The 16371-nt window shown below is 38.0% G+C and overlaps 1 protein-coding gene across 1 annotated transcript in view; it reads left to right on the plus strand.

The window, feature by feature from the left end:
• The first annotated feature begins 800 nt into the window (after nt 1-800).
• FSIP1 (fibrous sheath interacting protein 1) overlaps nt 801-16371 on the plus strand; it is a 38055-nt gene continuing 22484 nt past the window's right edge. Inside the window, exons 1-5 of the mRNA XM_032593516.1 lie at nt 801-865; nt 1127-1259; nt 8313-8496; nt 12899-13053; nt 14394-14487. Coding sequence (XP_032449407.1) covers nt 801-865; nt 1127-1259; nt 8313-8496; nt 12899-13053; nt 14394-14487 — 631 coding nt within the window. The remainder of the gene's footprint in view (nt 866-1126; nt 1260-8312; nt 8497-12898; nt 13054-14393; nt 14488-16371) is intronic.

The following is a 16371-nucleotide window of genomic DNA, read 5'->3' on the forward strand; positions in this document are numbered from 1 at the left end:
CAGGTTGTTTCTCTTTGTGCTTCCTCCTGTGTCCAAAACTTCCCTGGACTCTTCCTCTGCTGTTCGAAGAAAGAAAGAGAGATGAATCATTTTGTAGGGTACAAAAAGGACATTGTTACACTTGCTTGGGCCAGAGGCCCAATTGCCTTTCCTCTTTCTGTTATGAGAGAAATGGTTTAATTCATGATTAGAAGGTTAGTGAAATTATGCAATTTACGGAAGGATTGTTGGAAGATCTGTTTACGTGTAAAGTTATGACAAGCCAGAATCTGGAATGCTCTCTATTTCTTCCATTTTCTCAGCGTGCGTGATACCCCACCATTACTGAGCAAATCTGAAACGGTCCTGATCAAATGCACAGTTTGGAAGGATCAGTGTGCCTGCAATGCCCTTGTTCTCCTACTAGTTTAAGCCATCCTGCCTAATAATTCCTGCTTCAGAAAACAGCACTGGGAATAGGGAGCCACAGTGATGACAAGCCTGTGGATGGTGTCACACGAAAAATAGAAATTGGCAGTGTGTGTGGCCAGGTAATAAGTGTCTGTCCTCTGTCAGAGAAAGTAGGTTTTTTTCTCGTTTCTGAGGGTGAGGTAGAATCATGGGTTTTAAAAGTGGAGGATTGATAGGAAAAGAGCAGTGACCTGGAGATAGGTGCTCCATAAAAATGTGGCACCAAAGGGGAGAGGAGAGATCAGAGCTGAGAGGAAAACCTAGGCTGAAAGGTGAGCTAGAACAGGAAGCGCTAGTAAAATAAGGTAGGCAAAACCAGAAAAAAGTTGAGGTTTTATCAAATCATTACGATGAAGTGTGAATCTAGGTTGAGAGGCATGGTGCTCCCTGAGTATCTCCTCAGGCCAAGGACAAAGTAAATGTTTCTTTCTGAGACACAGGAAGCCATTGAGATAGCAGTCTGTATTCTTTTGTCCAACATCCTGGGTAGAATGTTTTTCACCTATATTAACATAAAACCTGTGGCCACAGACATCTTTTGATGAAATTAGGGTAGTGTGACTTTGGTAGCAACGTAATCCTTATTAACAAAGGTTCTGAGCTAATTGCGCATTAGCACTCATGAAACATTTATACATATAAGATATAACTTGCTTTAATTTTTTGTTTGTTTCAGGATATCAATGGATATTATAAAGGGAAACTTAGATGGAATTTCAAAACCAGCCTCAAGTTCAAGAACGCGTCCTGGGAGTAGAGGTTCAAATGCTTCTTTGGAGGTGCTCTCACCAGAACCAGCATCCTTCATGGTAGTTTGCTATTTAGAAATGATGTTAAGTCCTTCTCCTGAACTCTAGCAATTGATAAACCAAGGCTGTAGTTAACATCCCATCTAAAGGATCTTCTTTAAATTATTATTATTATTATTTAGTGTTTATTTTTGAGAGAGAGAGACAGACAGACAGACAGACAGACAGAGCATGATCTGGGGAGGGGGTAGAGAGAGAGGGAGACACAGAATCTGAAGCAGGGTCCAGGCTCCAAGCTGTCAGCACAGAGCCTGACTCGGGTCTTGAACCCACAAACTGTGAGATCATGACTTGAGCCGAAGTTGGTCATTTAACCAACTGAGCCACCCAGGCGCCCCTAAAGGATCCTCTTTAGAGGGTGTGTTCTGGGAACACTCACAGATTTCTTCTTGGATTTTACTTTAGACCATTTAATGTGAAAAGTCTGTGTCTTTCTTTACCTCCTGCTCCCCCTCCTTCTTTTATTTTTCTTTGGAGTGTGGCTTATTTATTCACAGTTATGCTTTGTTAATGCTCATCTGTAAGCTTTTTTCCTTTTTTTTTCATAAGAAATCTTTGTATTCCAGGAGTGCCTGGGTGGTTCAGTCGGTTAAGTGTCCGACTTCGGCTCTGGTCATGATCTCACGGTTTGTGAGTTTGAGCCCTGCATTGGGCTCTGTGCTGACAGCTCAGAACCTGGAGCCTGCTTTGGATTCTGTGTCTCCCTCGCTCTCAGCCCCTCCCCCACTTGTGCTCTGTCTCTCTGTCTCTCAAAAATAAATAAATGTAAAAAAAAATTAAAAAGAAGAAATCTTTGTATTCCAATATCTACTGTGCCAACATTGACTCTTAATATGAAGATGGTTCAGTAATTTTATTTTTTAATTTTAATTTTTTTTACACAACAAAAACATATTTTTTTATGGTTCTAGGAGTCCAAGATCCAGGTGCCAAGAGGTTAGGTTTCTCCTGGGGCCTCTCTCCTTGACTTGCAGTTGGTCAGCTTCTCTCTTATCCTCACAGGGCCTTTTTGTCCATGCTCCCATACTCCTGGTGTTTTTTCTTCTACTTATAAGGACACCAGTCTTATTGGATTCAGGTCCTATCCTTTTTTTTTTTTTTTTCTTTTCAAATTTTTATTTAATTTCTAGTTAGTTAGGGGTGCGTGGGTGGCTCATTCTGACAGCTCAGAACCTGGAGCCTGCTTGGGATTCTATGTCTCCTTCTCTCTCTGCCCCTCCCCGACTCATGCTCTGTCTCTGTCTCTCTCAAAAATAAATAAACATTAAAAAAATTTAAAAAATTCTAGTTAACGTACTGTGCAATATTGGTTTCAGGAGTAGAATTCAATGATTCATCACTTACGTATAACATCCAGGCATTCATCGTAAGTGCCCTCCTTAATACCCATCACCCTTCTAGCCCAACCCCCACCTCCCTCCCTCCATGAACCCTCAGCTTGTTCTCTATCTTTAAGGGTCTCTTATGGTTTGTTTCCCTCTCCCCCACCTCCATATCTACATCTGTTTTGTTTCTTAAATTCCACATATGAGTGAAATTATATGGTATTTGTCTTTGAGTGACTTATTTCACTTAGCAAAATACACTCTAGCTCCACTCATGTCGTTGCAAATGGCAAGATTTGTCATTCTTGTTGATGGCTGTGTAATATTCCATTGTATATATATACCACATCTTCTTTATCCCTTCATCAGTTGATGGACATTTGGGTTCTCTCCATAGTTTGACTATTGTTGATAGTGCTGCTAATAACATTGGGGTGCATGTACCACTTTGAATCTGTATTTTTGTATCCTTTGGGTAAATATTTAGTAGTACAATTGCTGGATCATAGGGTAATTCTATTTTTAACTTTTTAAGGAACCTTCCCATTGTTCGTCAGAACCTTCCCATTGTTCGTCAGAGCGGCTGAACTAGTTTGCATTCCCACCAACAGTGCGAGAGGGTTCCTCTTTCTCCACCTCCTCGACAACACCTGTAATTTCTTGTGTCGTTAAGTTTAGCTATTCTGACAGGTATGAGGTGGTATCTCATTGTGGTTTTGATTTGTGTTTCTCTGATGAAGAGTGATGTTGAGCATCTTTTCATGTATCTGTTAGCCATCTGGATGTCTTCTTTGGAAAAGTATCTATTCATGTCTTCTGCCCATTTCTTAACTAGATTATTGGTTTTTAGGTATTGAGTTTGATAAGTTCTTTATAGATTTTGGATACTAACCAAAAAGTTTCAGTGATTTAAGAAGTATAGTTCGGGTTAAAGACCATGTAATGTATATTTAGTCGGTACCTTACCTGGCCATGATTTCCTTTTCTTTTCTTTAGTGGTCTATTTTTCTTTTCTTAAAATATCTAAACTTGATGTTTTTTTTTAAGAATCAGTTTTTTCATCTGCAATGTGGTACTAGTTTTAAGCTTGTGGTAAACAAAAATTTGAAACCTTACGGTAAAAAAAATCTTTGCAGGCTCATGAATCCACACTCATTTATTCTTTTGATTTATGGACCAGACTCTACCTTACGAAACTCTTAAAGCATTTGTTATGATTTAGTGCAGGAACTAGAGACCACTCTAGGCATTTCCAGCAGACAGGGATTAAATAATAGAAATTCAGTTTCTCAAAATCAGTGGAAGGCCAGCATCAGTGGAGGGCCAGCGGGAAAGGGAATCATGGGAGGAAACTTCTCTTGGATTGTTAGTTCCTAGGTCACACCTCCATGGCTGAAATCCAGAGATCAGAAAGCTTCTGCCTCTGACGCTGCCACAAGTCCCTCAGAACCACAAAACTGGTGACTGGACATACAGAGATGACAGCCTTTGAGATTTCTTGCCACCTTCCTATCAGGAGCTTGGGAAGATGGCTTCTCCCTCACGTCTGCAGTCTAAATCTTGTGCACATATCTCAAACTGGATGATTCTAACATGCATCCAGAACCACAGGTGGCTTGTTAAAATACCATTTCTAGCTGAGCTCTCTGTTTTGTTTCATCTAATCCTGCATCATTACTGTGGGTTAACGCTTGTTAGTTGTGTAATATTTCTTGGTATCTGGTAGGATGGGTCTCTCCATCTTATTCTTTTCTAGAACTGTCTTAGCTATTCTTGGCCTTTTTGTTCTTTTTGTATTTTAGATTGGTTTTTCAGGCCTTGCAAACATTACTCTTGGACTTTTGACTGAAATTACTTTGAATTTATAGATGAATTTGGAGACAGTTTGTGACTTTGCGATATTAAATCTTAACTATTAACATTGTATCTCATTGATTTTTGTTTCTAATTTAAAATTTTTATACATTGTAAAATTTATTCTTTTTCAGTGTATAGTTCTGAGTTTGGCAAATGTGTAGAGTGAGACCATCACAATCAAGATATAGGACAGTTCCATCACCCCTCAAAAATTCCTTCATGCTACCTACCTCTTTGCCTCTACTCAATCTCCCTTACTCTTAATCCTGGAAACCCCTGATCTGTTCTTTGTACCTATTGTTTTTCCTTTTCCAGAAAATCATATGAATGGAATTAAAAAGTATGCAGCTTTTGAGTCTGGCTTTTGTTTATTGGCACAATGCATTTGAGACTCCTCTGTTGTTATATATATCAATTGTTCACTCCTTTTTTATTGACGATTAGTGTTCCATTGTGTGGATATACCACAGTTGGTTTACACATTCACATGTTGAGCAACATTTGGGTTGTTTGCAGGTTCTGGTGATTATGAATAAAGCTGCTATTAATATTTGTATACTGAATTTTTTTTATTTAAAAACTTTTTAAATGTTTATTTATTTTTGAGAGAGAGAGAGAGAGAGAGAGAGAGAGAGAGAATGGGGGAGGGGCAGCGAGAGAGGGAGACACAGAATTCGAAGCCGGCTCCAGGCTCTGAGTTGTCAGCACAGAGCCCCACACCGGGCTCAAACTCAGGAACCATGAGATCATGACCTGTGGCTGAAGTCGGACGTTTAACCAACTGAGCCATCCAGGTGCATCTGAATTTTTTTTTTTTTTCCTATGGGAGAGTAGGTTTTTATTTCTCTTGGGTAAATACCTGGGAGTTGGATTTCTGGGTTGTGTGGTAGGTATATGTTTAACTTTAATAAGAAATTGCAAAACTGTTTTCTATTCCCATGAGAAATATAGGAGCGTTCCAGCTGCTCTGGATCCTCACAGAAGTTGATATTGTTAGTTTTTTTAAAAAGCTATTCTTTTTTTTTTTTTTTAAATTTTTTTTTTCAACGTTTATTTATTTTTGAGACAGAGAGAGACAGAGCATGAACGGGGGAGGGGCAGAGAGAGAGGGAGACACAGAGTCGGAAACAGGCTCCAGGCTCTGAGCCATCAGCCCAGAGCCCGACGCGGGGCTCGAACTCCCGGACCGCGAGATCGTGACCTGGCTGAAGTCGGACGCTTAACCGACTGCGCCACTCAGGCGCCCCTTAAAAAGCTATTCTAATAGGCATATGGCAGTATCTCATTGTGGTTTTAACTCCCATTTTCCTGGTGACTAATAATGATAAATGAGCTTTCAGGTGCTTATTTGTAACCCACGTATCTTTTTTGGAAAAGGTATTGTATTTTTTCTTTTTTTGCCTAACTTTCAAACTTGTCTTTGTCTTCTTATTGTTAACTTCTGAGAGTTCTTTATGTATTTGAGATAGAGTCTTTTCTTAGATACGTGATTTGCAAATATTTTTTCCTCGTCTGTAGCTTGACTTTTCGTTCTTTTAACCATGTGTTTTGAAAAGCAAACATTTTAAATTTTGTTAAGTGCAATTTGTCAACATTGTTTTGAGACTTGTTTTTTGTTTTTGTTTGTTTTTGTTTTTGTTTTTTGGTTGTATCCAAGAACTCTTTGTCCAACCCACGGTTCCAGAGATTTTTTCCTGTGTTTTCTTCTGAAAGTGTTACAGTTTTATGCTTTACGTTTAGGTGATTTTGGCCTCTCTTGTTGTCAGTGAGAAGGCTTTTGGAAATCCGATATTCATTACACTGTGGGCTGTCTCATTTAGATAATTTTCTCTGGTTGCTTTAATTTTTTTTCTCTTTGTGTTCAGTATCTACTATTACTCACCGGTGTTTGGATTTGTTTATTTTATACTTCTGGAGACTAGTACTTCTTCACTCTGAGGATTTGTGTGTTCTGTTTATTTTGAAAAATATTCAGCCATTGTTTTTTTCAAAAGTTTCTAGTATTGCCCACTGTTTTTTCTATTTCATCATCCTGAAAGTCACATTAAGTGTCTTTTGAAACTTTCCCTTCTATCTTTATGTCTCTCATTTTTTTTTTTTTAATATTTTCTATTCATTTATTTTGCTGTGCTTCATCCTGGGGGAATTTTTAACATATATTTAAAATTTTTTGAATCCTTTCTTATGCTGTGTCACATCTACTCTTTGATCCACTGAATTCTTAAATTTAATGATATCTTTTTAATTTCCAGAAGCTCTTTTTAGTTTATTTTCAAATAAACTAAAGACGGTTGGTGCTAATGAAGTGGGGAAATGTGGGTAAAATTGTAAAATGGGCCAAGATTGCCATTTGTTCTCCAGTTTTGTCTTTTTACTTCATTGCTTCCTGCTCATTCTAAGAGTTAGAATCATGTGGGATGATATATGTGAGAGTCTTGTTGTGTCCTGAAGTGTGCTATCCAAGTATATTGCTAATATCTAGTTGTGTGTGTTATATATTCTATATTTCCCTATATAAGAACCGTTCTCAGGGAAAAGTCAGCCAAGTTCATTTATGCCAAGATATAAATAAGCATCAGGGCTCATGTGATCTCTTCTAGCAATTTCAAGATTTTCACAGAACTCTATAGCATTAAGGATTTAGTGGTTATTACGGAATTTAAGGCTTTAACCTGGCCTTTCACAGAGTATGTTTTTGAACAGGGAACCCTCTTTAACACCTCCCAGATCACATAGAGGAGGCATTGTTTTGCTTATTTATAAATTGGGCCTCAGCTAGTTTCATTCTATGCTGGATCTAGTAATGCCTATACCATAGTGTCGTTGAGGAGTGAATGAGGCCGTGTGTATAAAGTACTTAGCACAGGCCCTGGCCAGTAGGAATTCCTCAGTAAATGTTGGCTCTGATCATTATACCACTGACTCAGCTCAGTTCTGCTGGGACTTATGTCCTAGTCTAGGTAAACAGAGATGCTCGCGTGCAGTCTTGTATCCCTGGCAGTTTAATTCTCCACACGATCCACCTTCTGCCCTGAAGATTCAGAAGGGGACACAGATTCCAGTGGCCGAGAGTTGACCACCCTCCAAGGGCCGAGCCCTGATGGCCTGGAGCAGAGGTTTCCTCCATTGGGAGGGGAAATGCATTCCTTCCAGACGGGCTGAATCTCTCTGAGGTTTTGCCTGTCTCTTGGACTATGTTCACTTCTGATGTAACTCTCACTGCCACTCATGGCTGTCAGGGCACTACGATCCCTGCTTTTTCCTGATGCAGCCGTGGATGTCTTTTCTTGCTCTCTCTCAGGAAAACACAGCTGTGCCAAACTGGTGTTTTCAAAATGAGCATTGCTGAAATGGAAAGAGAAACCAAAATGACAGAAAAATTGTGAATAGCATAAAAATAATTACCAAAGCACATGGTTCTGACTTGAAGAATATCATTAGAAACACATCTCGATTCAGACTCTTTGCTTTCCAACTCTTCAATAGCCACATGTGGCTGGTGGTCATCGTATGGGAGCGCAGCTCTAGACCTTTGACTTTCCATCTGAGTGTAAGCTCCAGAAGCAGGGACCATCATGCCTTATGTCCAGAGCTGGCAGAGAGGGGTTCTGGGACGGATTCCTGACCCTTCTCCATTATCGCTGGAACTTGCCAGAGAATGGGGCATGTCTTTTTGGTGCAAATGGTATTATATTTACGTAATTAACTTACAGTTAATTAAAAGTTCTGTTTCTAGAGTAGTTTAACACTAGCGTATGTATGTGTGTATGTCCCCACATGTATTTACTTTAGTGTTAAAATAGTCTACAAATGTTAAGGTTTTAAAACCTTACCTATTTATGAAAATTATTTCTTTGGAAATAATGTTTAGGTTGATACTGCAATCAAGTTGAACTCTGGTATAAAGGGCCACTCTGAGAGGAGTAATGCAGAGGAAAATGGAAACAATAATGATGATAAAGGGGAAAATGATTCTGAGAAACCAAAATTGGCTGAAGAAGGGTCAGATGAAGATCTGAACATGGTTCAACATCAGATAATCCCTGGATGTGCAGGTAGGATACTCACCAGGTGATAGGCTAATGATAGTTACAGATATTATAGTTAAAATATTAGAGTTACATCTGTTTTTTATCAGCTAAAGAAATCCTAGTGAAAAAAAGAGGTATACCTTTGTGAGCACCAGCTTTTGTTTAGAATAGTACTGAGTCCTTAAAAACACGTAGAAAAATAATAAAATTTTCATTTAATGAAATCGTTACTGTGGGTCATTTCACGTTAATCAAGTAGGAAGTATTTCTGCCACTTATGACAGGATTTATTGATATTTTTGATGTCTCAATGATACAATAAAATGTATCCCGTAATTTCTAAATGGCTTTTTCAGGATAATCCCATTTGATCTTAGTAACTTTTGGATTTTAAAAGACTCCTTTTTTCCCACCCTGGTTATTAAATTAATACTGGTCAGAGTGGAGAGCATGTCTCCAAATGTGGTGTGCAGAGCCCTGGGGGATTGCTGAGCCCCTTTTAGGAATTTTGCAAAGTAAAAACTTCTTTCGTCATAATATTGATATATCAGTAATATAATTCATCGTAATACTGAAATAATGATACCTGCCTTTCCGCCCACTACACGGACATTTGCGGTGATGGCACAAAAGCGACGGTGAGTAAAATTGCTCCTGTGTTAGCACGAATCCAGGCAGCGTATCACATTGTACTAGTCGGTCATTGTGTTCTTCGTGACCAGCCACTGGGAGGGAAAAGAAATAGCCTGTGTCACTCAAGAACATCTTTGGTGGAGCAGTAGAAATCGTTAATCTCATGAAACCTGGACTTGAAATACACATCTGTTTAATTGCCTGTGAGGTAAAATGGGAAGTATGTATATAGCAACTCTGCTCTACACCGAAATGGGAAGTTTGTGTTGAGGAACAGTACTTGTATGATAGTTTAAGTCGAGAACCAAGCTGGCTGCTTTTTAACGGAGCATCATTCTTACGTGAAAGAATGACTGACAGACCAACTGGTATCATTCAGACTTGGGTAGTTGGAAGTCATTTTTTTTTTTTTTAAGATGAAATGAGCGTGTCGTTTCAAGGAAAATAATCGACATATCTTTCGTCAGTGATAAAATTTGGACTTTCAAGTGAAAATTAGAATTTTGGAAAACTTGTGTAGATTGCCACTGTGAGATTGACAGCTTTCCAAGACTTAGACTTTTCCGTTAAAATTTGATGGCAATATGAACAAATGTGATTTTTTAAAAATACTGTATCCTGAAACGTGTTAACGTTTTGAAGGTCTGCGTAAGTCAGTGAACCACTATTTTCCAAATGACCAATGAAGGGTAAAAGATCCATTCAGCACAAATGATAGATGCATGGATTTTAATGGAACAAATACAAAAAGCTCACTGATAGAGTTACGTATTTCACATTACAACCACTCTTTAAGAAACCACCCCTTGTCGAGTTTTGATGTAGTATCGAAGAAGAATATCCACAATTATCTGAGAAGATTATTAAATTTCTCCTCCCCTTTCCAAATACATATTTGTATGAGGCCTGATTTTCTTCATACATTCTAACTGAAACAAGAGATTGCAAGAGATTATACAAGCAGATATAAGAATCCAACTGTTTTCTGTTCAGCTAGATATTAAAAATTTAAAACAATGCCCTTCTTAATTTTTTTGGAGTCTATACTTATTTGTCATAAAAATGTTATATTTATGTTAGCATGTAATTACTAATAACATGTTTATTATTTTTAAATGAATAAATAAATATATATTTTTCAGTTTTGATTTCCGACATGGTAATTATCAATAGATATAACATAAAAGCTACTTTGGGTTCTCAATAATGTTTAAGGTTGTAAAGGGAAGCTGAGGTCATAAACTTTGAGAAATGGTGACTTAAGAGTATATTTGGGATGAGTTTCGCTCTCAAAATTGGGCCTGGTGACTCAGGATTATAGTTACCAGGAAATGAGGCATTATAGTTGCGATTAGCTATTGGCCCAGTTTACACTGAACTTATTTATACTGTTTTGGAACTGCATGAGTTACTTCCAGATGTCTGCTGTATAGACCATCTCTGTATATGGAGTGCAAGGATTGGCATTTGGGAATTATAACTAAAGGCTGTTGTATTTGAAATATGTAAGCAACAAGATCTCTAGAGCCTCCTTATCAATAAGATCAGTATTCTTTTTGGATAAGCTAGTTCCCTTCTGAAAATATCCCCTTTTCCTTGAAGAGGAAGTGATGTACATTATAGGGAAACACACTGGACTCTTTGGATTTTAAAAAGTTGCAAAATTTGGTCTTTCTTAGCATAATATGCCACTTCCTAAACTGGAGTGGCTGAGACTTCAGTATTTGAGCATTTATGCTCATTGCCAGATTAACATCTTTCATCAGACTTCACAGAGGACATATTACCTGGTGGTGAAGAGTTTTGACTCTCAAATCAGACAGATCTGGGTGGAAACTGGCCCTGCCATTTACTACTTATATCATCTTGGACGTGTATGTAACTCAGTTACAAATTATTCTCAGTTTACTAATTTGTAAAATGGGACAATAACTATACTACCTGACAGGATTATGATGAGGATTAAATGACACAATGCCTGTAAATAAAGCCCTTAACACTGAGCATATCAGATAATTCTATAAATGTTAGCTGCTATTATTAACATTATCATTAATCATAAGTTAAAACTTGAGTGAAGAGGGGCGCCTGGGTGGCTCAGTTGGTTGGGCGTCCGACTTCAGCTCAGGTCATGATCTCACGGTCTGTGAGTTCGAGCCCCGCATTGGGCTCTGGGCTGATGGCTCAGAGGCTGGAGCCTGTTTCCGATTCTGTGTCTCCCTCTCTCTCTGCCCCTCCCCCGTTCATGCTCTGTCTCTCTCTGTCCCAAAAATAAATAAACGTTAAAAAAAAAAAAAAAAAAAACTTGAGTGAAGAAAGTTCTAAAGAGCCCTTGGCTTTAAATAAGTTACTACCAATTATCCATTTTTAGGTACTTCAAAAAAAAAAATAGAACAAATGGGAGGGGCATAGATAAAAGCTGTCTAGTTACATAGAGTACTTTTCTGAATTTGTTTCTCTGTGTTGGAATCATTTCATTTCTTGACATGTTACATTTTACTGCATCGATTTCACAAATAGCTACATGCCTTCTCTTTTTAGTCTGAAGCAGTTTTAGGATAGGGTCTTTGTCTTATTCCTTATTCCTTACTTATGAATATAGAAGGTATACCAGAATGAAGGAGAAATATTTTGGGATTGAAAATGAGATAAGACCCACCTATGAGTTCAATACCATAATTTATTAGCTATTTGAAAGAACAGAGTTATTTCCAAGTGTTGGCGGGGATGTGGAGAAAAAGGAACCCTTGTGTACTGTTGGTGGGAACATAAATTGGTACAGCTACTGTAGAAAACAGTATGGAGGATTTTTTTAGAAAATTAAAAATAGAAATACCATATGATCCGGGAATTCTAGTACTGGGTATTTACCCAAAGAAAATGAAAATGTTAATTTGAAAAGATATACACACCCCTATATTTATTGTAGTGTTATTTACAATAGCCAAGATATGGAAGCAACTCAAGCGTCCATCAATAGATAAATGGATAAAGAAGATGTTGTGTACATTCTCTCTCTCTCTCTCTCTCTCTCTCTCTCTCTCTCTCTCTCTCACACACACACACACACACACACAGGAACATAAGGCAGCCATAAAATGATGAGATCTTATCATTTGTGACAATATGGATGGACCTAGAGGGTATTATGCTAATTGAAACAAGTCAGACTGAGAAAGACAAATACCATATGATTTCACTTATATGTGCAATCCCCAAAACCAAAAATGAATAAACAAACAAACAAACAAAAAAGCAGAATGAGACCTGTAAATACAGAGAACAAAGTGATGGTTGTCAGAAACAGGGGGTTAGGGAATGGGCAAAATGGGTGAAGGGGAGTGGGAGATACAGGCTTCAATTATGAAATTATTAAGTCATGGGGATAAAGGGCACAGCATATGGAGTATAGTCAATGACACTGTAACAGCATTGTATGGTGACAGACAGCAGTTATACTTGTGGTGAGCATAGCCTGCTACAGAGTTGTTAAATCACTGTGTTATACACCTGAAACTGTAGCATTGTGTGTCAACTATACTCAAAAAAAATTTCAAAAAGGAAAAAAAAAGATAGTTATTTTAGCTGTAAAACCGGGTTGTTAGATAATTATATTTCATAGGTTGTTCGATAATCATATGAAAAAATATGTGTGAAAGCACCTTGTAAAATATGTCAGTTATTCTCACCAGCCATAAACATTTGTTGAATGAAAGAACAAACAGTAAAAACAAAACGAAACTTTCTGGTTGTACCAAACTTCAAGCTCATTCCTACTTTCAACACAATATAGATGAACCTGAATTAAAAGAATTAGATTCTCAACTTCAAGATGCTATTCAGAAGATGAAGAGGCTTGATAAAATATTGGTGAAGAAACAATACAGAGAAAAAGAAATTAAGAAGCAAGGTCTAGACCTAAGAATAAAGCTGTGGGAAGAACTTAAGGTAAGAGTTGTCTCACCACTGCTGATGTGGAAGAAATGATTTCCTCTAAGATGAGTAAGAAAAGCATGGACTGTGGTAGTATTAATGTGGTCTGCCTTTATTGATTTATTTTGTAGAAGTAGGATGGTGGTGTGTATATGTATGTGTGTGTGTGGGGGGGAGGTGAGGGAGATCGCTTTCTGGAACTAGACAAGAATTCCAGATTTCAGGCACCACACTGCCATGTTTGTTTTCCATGGGCAGCACAGCAGACCTCTCTTACCAGTGTCAGGCTGGGGTTCCTCCGTTTCTGGAGCAGAAAGTGATGGGGTCCCTACTTTCATCAAGTCTGTTTGCTGCTTCTTCAGCAAGCTTACGGTTTGGAGATAAACACATAAATATACACAAATTTAACCCCCTGGTCGCCATTATTTTTTAAGTAAACTTTTGTGACCAAGAAGTGGGGTGTTCACTGTTTCACATGCTGGTCAGGATCTCTTAGAGGCTGTAAAGTGCTTGTGGTCTGTGACCATGCTCTATTTGCTTCTGTCTCAGTACATCTCTAGTGCTCGATTAACTTTCCTTGGCCTTCTTGGACCTTTATTCTCTGTAGTATTGAGGGGTGGAAGTTGACCATATATTTGCTCTGACTTGACGTTTAGCCATTGGTTCACATTTGAACTTTGTCCCGTAAAGGAGAGCACTTTTAGGTAAGGAGCACTGTAATAACAGATGAGTTGTTTTTGATAAATTCTTCCTTCCTCAGTCGACTGACTTCAAGGACATTTCCTAGATGATGCTCTGCATTAATAATGAAGTGACAAAGAATACATTTTTACAAGATTCCCAGGAAGACCATGGAGTAGAAAGCACCATACACAATGCAGTGATTTAAACTAGAGAAACGATTTGTATAAATTTGTCATAAAAAGTTAGCCTATCACTTATTCCTGTTGAATCTCAAACCAAAGTTTTACTTGTTTGGAAACAGGAATAATAATTGGACCCATAATAAAATATAGTATCAATCCTGAAATGTCTGAAACTATAATTTAATGATGGACCTTTAGGCTACTCATTAGTTATGGAAATATTAAACAGAAGCTGAAGAAGATTTAAGTGAGGTAATGATTATATAATGATAGACATATATTACAACTCTATTTGGGACTATTCATTGCTAGAATTTGTGCGAACAGGGATATTAACAGATTTCCTATTTAAAGGGATAAAAATGACCTGTCCCTTTTTGTTCAGGTCAATTGTGGAATTACAAATTACACAATTTGTAATCCATGTTGAAACTGTACAAAATATCGAAGAGTGTAGTTGCCTTCTTTTCCTTGTTTCTCTTTTATTAGTCTGCAAAAACTAGTGAAGCTTTGCAAAGTAATGAGGAGATGGAAAATACAAAAAAGTTTCTAGCTTTGACTGCTGCATCAGAAGAAACTGTCGGTGAGTAAAATTTATCTTTTTTTTTTTTTGAATCTCAGAGTCATAGAATATTTGAATTAAAGTAAAAATCCCAGTTAAGTTATTCTTTCTTTTTCTTTGTGAGTTTAACTCTTCTCTATGGGACATGATCACATTAGGTAGGATTATATGGAACTTTCCTGAGCATCGGTAAGTTTCAGAGGCTTCTCAGGTTTGTACCTGTTCAAGAGTGAGGGGGACAGGGCAGTGAAAAATTGGGAAATAGACACAATATGTCTTTGCCTTTACTTCCTGTGCCTCTAAGAGGCCTCTAGACACCCAGTCTATGCAGTCTCCTAACTGCCTAGAATCCTCCCACGATGTGTCACTCAGGCTTCTGCCATCCCTTTCATAAAAATCCGTCCTATTTCCTGTTCTCTTCCAGTCTTGTTTTTGAGACCAGCCAAATCATTATGCATGTTTCTAATTTGCCATCTGTGTGTATGTATATTTATCATTCTTCCTTTCCTCCTCCTCCTTCTCCTCCTCCTTTATCTTCTCTTCCTCCTTCTTCACCCAAAGAAGTGTGATAGAGTCATGTAGCCTTTAGCTTCCTTATACAGTGGTGAAAATTTGGGGGATTGGGAAGTGGTTGCTAGGTTTTTGGCAGGACGCTTTGGAAATCCTTTAGCCTGCATCACGTAAGTGGTTATGCAATACTGTTGGGGGGTAAAACTGACTCTAAGCAGGGGCCCCTGATTTCTCTGAGACTCCTGGGATTCATTTGTCTTTTGCAAAGTGAGTGTCTAACATTGCAGAGCCTCAAGAACCTGACTCAGACTATTGCTGCTGGTTAGCATGAGTTTTGATGTGAATGAAATTCCTTGAGGTTTGTTTCTTTCTGGACCCAGCGGTGAGAGCTCAAAAGCTGCTTGGGACCAAGGGATTTGGATTTAGAATGCACTAAATGTTTCTGTCCAGGAAGTGGGTGCCCTATCTGGGTTGTCGTTTCTATGACTAAGGACTTAAAAAAAAAAATGAATCTGAGTTTCTCCTAGACAGATGTATATCTAGATTGGCTTTGTTGAAATTTACCATTTATATATCCTAATTGAAACACCAAAAACTAAGGGCACCTGGGTGACTCAGTTGGTTGAGTGTCTGACTTTGGCTCAGGAAGGTTCATGAGTTCGAGCCCCACATGGGGCTCACTGCTGTCAGCACAGAGCCTGCTTTGGATCCTCTGTTTCCCCTCTCATTCCCTCCCCCACTCATGCTCTCTCTCTCAAAAATAAATAAAAGGCATTAAAAAAAAACCCCAAAATGATTTGCCTATTAAAATAATAGATCATTTACTTTCTACTTCTTCTATTTGGTTATAGAAATAATACATGCATAATCTGTATTAGAAAATATTGATAAACTGGAAGAAAAAAAATCACCATAATTCTTAACTTGCAGAGATAATCATTATTAATATTTTTGTTTACTCTTTATCTTTTGAGACATTTTCCATGCAGATATCTATATATATTTTAAAAATAAAAATGAGATCAAATTATATATATATATATATATATATATATATATATATATATATATGGTGTTTTGTAATCTGTTTCCTACTAATTTTTATCTCTCGGGCACCCTTAGCTGTCAGTAAGGGAAGAACTGTGTGATAGTTTGTTTCCAAGATGTTTGCCATAGTTCCTTCCCTCTATGATGTTCATTCCAGTCCTCGTATAGGGATGGGGTCTCTTTCTTCCTGTATTTTCAGTCTGGGCTGGGCTAGGACTACGTTGACTGATAGATTACAGCAGAAGTAATCCTATACCATCAGTTCCAGCCCTTGCCGTTAAAGGACTGGCAGTTTCGGCTTCTCTTTTTAGAAGGCCCACTCAGAGGAAAGCCAGCCATCCTGTAAGG

Source organism: Lynx canadensis, chromosome B3 (genome assembly GCF_007474595.2).
Source record: "Lynx canadensis isolate LIC74 chromosome B3, mLynCan4.pri.v2, whole genome shotgun sequence".
NCBI classification, from domain to species: Eukaryota; Metazoa; Chordata; class Mammalia; order Carnivora; family Felidae; genus Lynx; species Lynx canadensis.